Source organism: Dicentrarchus labrax, unplaced genomic scaffold (genome assembly GCF_905237075.1).
Source record: "Dicentrarchus labrax unplaced genomic scaffold, dlabrax2021, whole genome shotgun sequence".
NCBI lineage: Eukaryota > Metazoa > Chordata > Actinopteri > Moronidae > Dicentrarchus > Dicentrarchus labrax.
In genome coordinates, this window is record NW_026136703.1 from 10277989 (window position 1) to 10285919 (window position 7931).

A 7931-nucleotide genomic window follows, 5' to 3' on the forward strand; every position below is an offset into this window, starting at 1 on the left:
GTCTGACGCAATAGTACACTACAGTGGGGGAGTTGATATTATGGAAATAAGTCCTGTAGGCTGTGTTAGAGGATTGAAGTGCAGTGTAGGATTATGTCAGCTGCACTCTGCAGTGGAGAGAGGCTTCAGAAGTGTGCCTTCCTGAGGAAAGAAAGAAGAAAAGAGCTCAAAGCAGCTTTAAAGCAAGGTAGTGCTGAGACCTGTGATAGTAGATCACACAGGATCCTGTTTGTGTGTGGCTTTTTGTTTTTGTGCTGTGGTAGAAATTTGTGGCTCAGAGAAATACATGCTCCAAAATACTGTCACTAAATCTGGATATGATGATGCTCAGGGTTAACGTTTAACTAACTAAAACTAATGATTTAGGGATTAGTATAAAGCAATAGTTCAAAGTGCAATAACAGTTAGACGGGAGGATTGATACCATTTTCATTCATGTCTGATGAATTTGAATGTACAGCCAGCAACCGATTAACTTAGCTTAAACCGGCTCTGTGCAAAGATAACAAAATTCACCTACCAGCACCTCTAAAGCTCAATTATCATTACATTTACATTACATTACATTCCTTTGGCAGATACTTTTGTGTCATGAACAGCTAGGTATCACCCAAAACAGTGTATCTATTTTATACATAACTAAAAGGATATTCAGTGCTACAGTACAAGTGCTAAGAGAATTTGTTTTAAAAAAAATATGAGACATAAGTACTAACAACATGTTGTATCTTCTCAACATCACAGTAAGTATAAGACGCCTCACATAACCGGCACATAACCCCGGTAAAAACCACAACCTGTCTTTCTTACACGTCAGGTCTTATTCAAATTAATAAAAACAGATACATTATGTTAATTGTGAATTTAGAGAGTGACCTTTTTTTTAGAGGCGATGGTAGACAGAGCCAGGCTAGCTGCTTCCAAGCTTCCAGTCTTTGTGCTAAGCTAAGCTAATGGGCTGCTGGCTGTAACGTTGTATCTACTGGATAGATACAACAGTGATATCAATGTTCTGCATCCAACTCTTGGCCAGAAAGTGAATAACCGTATTTCCCAAAATTCTGAACTATTGCTTCAAGCTTCAAGCTAAAATCACGGTGTTATCTATTTGCTTCATATGCTCTGAACACAGTGAGGTACGCTGGAGGTTCTCGAGGTGTTTCATATCAGTTGATGGATGTAGGTTAAGTGGAAGCGAGGTCTGGCCTCGACCTGCGACCCTGACAGAACCTCACACAGGCAGGTTGGCAGTCCCCACTGAGCGTGTGCGTCATCCCCCTGGCCCTGGCATGGTTCAGGATGTAACAACCACGCCTCAGCAGCTGTCCTGATTAAGCAGAGGCTGTGCACCCCCCCCACCCCACCAGCCTTGAGACAGGAGGCTAGGCTGACAAGGTGTCAACGTGCTGTCTGACATATTGATCTGAGGTTGGTTCTTTGTGTTAGCACCCTGTAGTCAAAGCCTTCAAAAGCCTGTCTGTATGAACAAAGCTTTTTTTTTTCAATATAATGTTTTGTTCTGTGACATGTCCTTACGAATACATTGTTATCGTAAGTTTCATAGAATTACAGTTACTGACTACCTATTGTACACCTATAGTGTCACACAGTATTTTAGCACTGCAAACTAGCAATGATTTAAAAATGTGAATTGTGTATCTTTTTTAAAAAGTCTTGAGACAATATTATTATTAAACTCCCTGACAGATGACAACACAGTTCCCAAGTATACACACAGCTTTACTTTTGTTATTATCCATCACTCCACACTTATGCCCTTTTATTAATTGAAAAATTGTTCACTGCCTTCATATTGTTCTCCTGTATTGCAGGACTTCATGTTAATATTTAATAACTTTTGTGATGCCATCTCGCTCAAAGAATGGTATATTGAAAGGCCTTTAATTCCTCCGGCTTTGTTGAAAAGGTCTCTTGGTTGTAGTGTGTCACCCCCAAACATGTCAGATCTGATGAAGAAAATAGTCAAAAATGTGTTTTGTTTACTGTCACTTCATTTAGATGTTTGAGCTTCGCTGTGCAGAATGACGTATGTGCCCATTAGGTTCCGGGTTTTTTAATAAGGACAAAAGAGTGGATGTAATTTGCAGATTTTTTAAACTAGGGAACTGAGCTAAAAGTGTATCAGACACAATTCAGGTCATTTTTCTATGGTTGGATGTTTATGGATGTGCTAATTTACATTATTAGCATTATAAATCCCAGCAAATCTTCCTATATAGTCCGTCTTACTGTACATTGTCTCATTTGTCTGGTGGATGGTGCAATTGTTTTGCTTTTGGCATTAGATTTGGCATTAAATTGAGCAGTACAGCTGAAATCTGTTAAACACGAATGTATTATTAAACGGAATGACAGGGTAAGCAGCTGTGACAACTGGCTTTTCTAAGGATTTGATAAATGTATTTCCTGTTTAAAGAAACCATGCAATGTAATCTGTTACCTGGTTTGAGCCTCAAAACAAATTAATCCTATACTGCACTCTAATGTAACATATGACTGATTTCACATCAGATAATGTAATCATCTGCCTTGGTGACTGCTTTCAAGAGTCATAAGGTCAGATGCTGTGTCCTGACTCAGATGTAGCTTCCAGCAATAACTGTCAGGGCTGATGAACTCTTTCATCAATAGGTAGGTCATTACTCCTCTCATACATTACAAGAAGCCACAAGAGGCACTGGAAACACATCTGTCAAGGCCATGCTACGTATACACAGAGGCAACAGCGGCATTGACAAGTCTGTCATTGTGTTATGCACACTTGTATTACATTTTTCCAGCACACATGGTTTGTGCTGTGATGATGGGGGATGTTTGTGTCTTGTGCTGTCTTCCCTGATGAATGGACTTCCTGTTTAGCTCACCAGACACATACCTTGGCTTTGGTTCTGAAAATCTGTCATATAAACACCACATTGCATGTCATTACTATTTACATCACAGTGCAACGTCGTAGAGGCACTGGCTGCTCAGAGGAAATCAAGGGGTTTTATTTTCGGTGTGATAGTGAATGATGCTTGTCACCGCCAGCATGGAAACCAAACCTTTCAGGCAAACAGTCCTTTTTGGTTTAAAATAGCACCAAGCAGTATTGTGTAATGTGTTCCTCGCTGTTTTGTATAGTGCAACAACAGAGCTCTCAAATCGATACACCTCCCTCACATGCTGCTGAGAGAGCGCACGGGGTGGTTGGTCTTATTTCCACTTCATAGTTCACCACATGTGACTGTGTGAAGTGGTTCGAGTGAGAGCTGCAGCGACTGAACTGTGGCAGACTGGGGAGATGCTTCTCTTTACACGAGGAGCAGACAGTCCCTCTGATCACACACTGGACCCTTCCATCAGGTGTTTAAAGCCCCCCCCCCATCGAAATTTCACAGGAATGACCATAAACTGAGCGCTCTTTGTATCTGTATGGTTATTATTATTTCTGTTGATACTGCTGCTTCATATCAATCAATAAATGTGGGTTTTGCACATTCTACTTTCCTTTAATAACCTGAAGTGAACCACAGTTAATTTAAATCAATCAGACCTTTCAGTTTGGAAGATGTTAGGAAAAACCTAACATTTATTTGAATATATATTATCCATTCTGGCTCTGAATAAATAAAATATCATCAACATAGGCTACAGGATAATGTCAGTGATTAATTCATGATTTACACAGATCTATTATAAAACCATAGAAATGAATCATTTTCTAAGGATGTTTATTTGTACCTTGTGATATAGTTATACCTATTATACATACTGTACCTTTAATAAAAATCATCTAATTACACTAAAAGTTCATCTAGGCCAAAAAGATGTATGCCTGCCCTATATGTATATGTACATAACCAAATACACAATACATTTACATGGTTATATGCACATACCTGAGCATAACTCAATAATGCAGGTTCTTCTACTCGGAATCCAGGTTTGATCCATGACAAAGAAATACAGCCTATGGTAAAATGCAGTAATGCAGTATTGATTTAGGCCAGCCGATGAATGGCAGTGATGTTAAGCGCTGTGTGCCTGTGAGACATATATATGTCCTGCAAAACCAAAAAGCATCTCCGGAGCCTGTGTCCTATTAATTTAACAAAATATCTATGCCACTCTTGTACAGGCGGGCTAGTGGCCTCAGAAGCTGTCCGAGGTAAAGTAGACACACACTGATTTAAGGCATACAGATGGCCTAAAAACAAAAAAAAAAGCATAGTTGGTGTTGAAGGGGAAACAGTGTTCATTGAAGAAGCAAGGTCTCCTCTTTTCTTAGCCACGGGGGGTTCAGAGCGAGATCAGTTCATATGTGCAGTCCAGCATCCATAAGAGGCTCTGCAAAACGAGTCTAAAGAACAAGACAATGTGTGTTATCCGACCTGCGGCTTTGAGTCACTCCATATTGGGGTCAGTTTATGTGTGACAGGGGGTGTGTGGTGGTGGTGGTGGTGGTGGTGTTGGAGATGAGGCCCGATCAGTGTCCTCTCAGGGACCGGCTCGGCTCGTCGGGGAGGTTGGAGGAACAGTGGCAGCATCTGCAGCCGCCTGGTCGGGGTCGTGGTTGTGCGCCTCCCTCTCCCCCTCGTCCTCCTTAAGCGCAGCGCCAGACTCCGCGGTGCTTGACGGGATGTAGTGGTTCACTCGGGCTTCGGACGTGTGTGTCTGCCTACCCGAAGTGTCCGATCTCTCCACGCTCGTGTGACCGTAGAGTCCTTTCTCCTGCGTGGTCTGGTTGAGAGATAGCAGCCCTGTCTGTGTAGAGTTCCACTCTGAGACATTGCTGCTTGTGGAAAAATTAGTTGAGATGTTTGCGGTGGGGGTGACCTCATCGGGCACCCCCGGCTTCCCCGCAGAAGAGGATGCACTGGTAGGTTTCCAGATGAGGCTGTAGTAAATCGCCAGGATAATGGCTGCTAAGGACACGGACAATACATATGCAAAAACAGTGGCTAGTCTCACCCATTTCTTGTTAGTCTTAGCAGCCATCTTAGCCTTTTTGTCCCCCGTATAAGTAGCAGGTTTACCCCTCTCCATATTGGGCATGAAGTCCCGCTCTCTCATATTGCCCCTATTTTTTCCTCGATGCTCCACCACCCCCTCCGTCTTGAAGCCTTCTTGTTATCCACAATCCGAGAGAAGACAGGAAGCGGAGGGCTGAGTAGAAAAGATGCTGGACCACCTTGAACCGTCCGCACCACAGGAGTATTTTGCAGCTAAACTGATTTCTTGTGATTCATTGTATCGCAAAAGCGCTGCGCCTCATATTCGGTACCCAGTGCAGCATTGCGTTTCATAATGGACATCAAGCATCCACAGGCTGATGGCGCGTTTCAGCATCCGACAGCGGCGGGACAAATGTCTACCCTATACGACATTTCCAGGGAACAGCTGGCTGTAGGCCCCCCGGTGAATCCGCAGTATAAGATTTGATTTATTAAAACGATTAAGTGAGATCATACGGTACACAACTGTCTGTCTTATCCAGCAAATGAAGTGGCTGGCTCAGCTAAAAATACAGGAGAGGGGGCGGGCGGTGGCTCTTAAAGAAGCAGCAGCTGTGCAGCAGCCCGAGAAGAAAGCACAGAGGGGGGAGAGAAAAAAAAAAACCCACTCATCACCTCCACATCAGGATGCTTGTGCCGCGCATGGAGAGGAGGATTTGTAAGGGGGGATGAACACTTGTCCAAGTGACGCTGCAGTGTTTACCTTACACTGCGCGCACCCAAGTGGAAACGATGAATGTTACATAGATAGATGAGCCAACAAAGTGGTAATTAATGAAAACTGACCGGAATTTATGAATTATGTAATGCTTATCCAATCCACTGATGCACTTCTGAGCACAACCAGCGCCATATATAGGCGCTAGTAGATGTTTGCTTAATTTTCTTCTCTTTTTTTGTGTGTAAGTTTTGGCCTCATCCTACCTGTTGGCCGATCCAATTACAGCGCGTCATTTCAGCACAATGGACAGCGCCCGGGAATTTGTTATTGCGCATGTCCTGTGGGAAGCTGTAGAGGTGAGACAGGTGAAAGGTAAAGGGGCCGCAACGTTTGGCGAGTGATGTGTCAAACAAACCACATAGCTATCAATTAAAACATAATCAACAAAAAAATATATTTTCACAAAAGCACAAACTTGAGTTTCTTATTCATATTATTACCCTTTAAAGTACTTTTACTACTTAAAAAGTATTTCAGTTGATTTTAACCTCCATTACATTCCTGCATCCAGCCATCTCCTAGATTTTTTTTGCTTAGCTGTTTCACATTATTATTTAAATGTGGCCCATATCAGATTCCAGTGTGAACAAGTCATGGTCCTGAAGTAACCCGCACCACAAATGTCAAAAGTCACATTATTGTGACATGATTTGGACCCCACAAAAAAAAACAACAAAAAAACAACAACAATGGGCAAAAAAAAATCTGCTGAGTTTCTAGTGTCACAAAACCCGTATATGGTAAAATTATTATCATAATATGACTGTGTTGTAACATTCCTACTAAGCCAATGACTAAGGGTAAAGTACATTATTGTGACTAGCTCTCACAAAACTAAATGTTTCAACTGTGCAGCCAATCCTGCTACAGGAGACGAGCCATCCTCTCACAAGCCCACATACACCCACATTCAGGTGTTTGCAGAAAGGTTTATTGTTTTCATTACCATGTTTTATGATATAGAGAGTATGAAGAGGATGATGATCAGCTGTAATGTGGAGTTTTCTTCCTCTTTTTTGTTCATTTTCATAAAATCATGAGTCATCTAAAATAAACAGAGTCTCTGGCAGTTTGTCAGACATCAGTCCTCTGGTCCCTGACTGGCAGAATGTTTGCATTAGATATTGCACAGTGTTAAGGTTTATTTGAATGATATTCAAATGACTGGGAATCTTTTGTTGAAACAGCAGTCAGTGTCCTGTCTGGAGTAATGAATGACACTACATTATGGCCCCGGACAGGTGGTTGTGATATAATTTGATAAAACAATAAGCTGATGAGTAAATAAAGATTTGGTTTTGATATAAATGTTACTATATGTGGTGCTGCGAGCAGCCATTTATTTACACTGAACAAAAAAACAACATCAATCAATAAGATAAATTAGCTTTCACACCAAGTAATGTTTCACACAATTTATACACCCTGTTTTCTTCCATTTCTAGTGACATTGTTTCAAGTTTTATATTGCAGCCATGAACAAAAATCAATATGCTGATAGCAAATGGCAACTCAAAATCACTGTGTGAAAAGCAGCAGTGAAAATCACTTATTAAAAGGTCAGTTCACCCAAACTACAAGGAAAACATTTTCTCGCTTATCTCTAGTGGTGTCTAGACATTCAGACACTTCTGAATATATTCGCCATGTTTTGAGATGTCCATGTGTGAGATTTCTGCGTCCTCATCAATACAATGGAGGTGAAAGGAGTTTTATATCTGATGCACACAAAATTGAAAACGTACACACATCTAGAAAAAAACAACAAAGGCATATAATAGATAGAAAGACAAGATATAGAATTAGAATTATTTATTGCGCATAAAGAATAAAGGTGTACCAAGATGCAAAATGTACCGTTGAAGGGATGAAGGGGTGAAGGGGTTAGGGGACGGAGGATAAGGGATGAAGGGATGGGGGGAGATATCAGGGTCATACACGGATGGATGGAGGAGTCTGGAGATGGACTGTGGCAGCTGGTAGTGGGAAGATGGACTGTGAGGGAGCTGGGAGTGTGGGAGCTGTCTTTCCTTGGCTCTAGGACAGAGAAGTGAAAGAGAAAAAGAGGGGTTTTGGGGAAGGGACGTGAAAACTGAGTCAAAGAGGAAGTGAACGGATAAGGGGTGCTTAAGTACTTTTTGTGTGGACATGAGTTAAGTTCAAGACATGGTCTTTGTTCCCGAACCTAGTTA

At 41.6% G+C, this 7931-nt stretch overlaps 1 protein-coding gene across 1 annotated transcript; it reads right to left on the reverse strand.

The window, feature by feature from the left end:
• Positions 1 to 3563: 3563 nt before the first annotated feature.
• On the reverse strand, positions 3564 to 5765 carry LOC127356363 (putative transmembrane protein INAFM2). The gene has a single exon (XM_051388044.1). The coding sequence runs from the start codon at positions 5074 to 5076 to the stop codon at positions 4501 to 4503; it is 576 nt and encodes a 191-aa protein (XP_051244004.1). The 5' UTR covers positions 5077 to 5765; the 3' UTR covers positions 3564 to 4500.
• Between the last annotated feature and the right edge of the window lie 2166 nt (positions 5766 to 7931).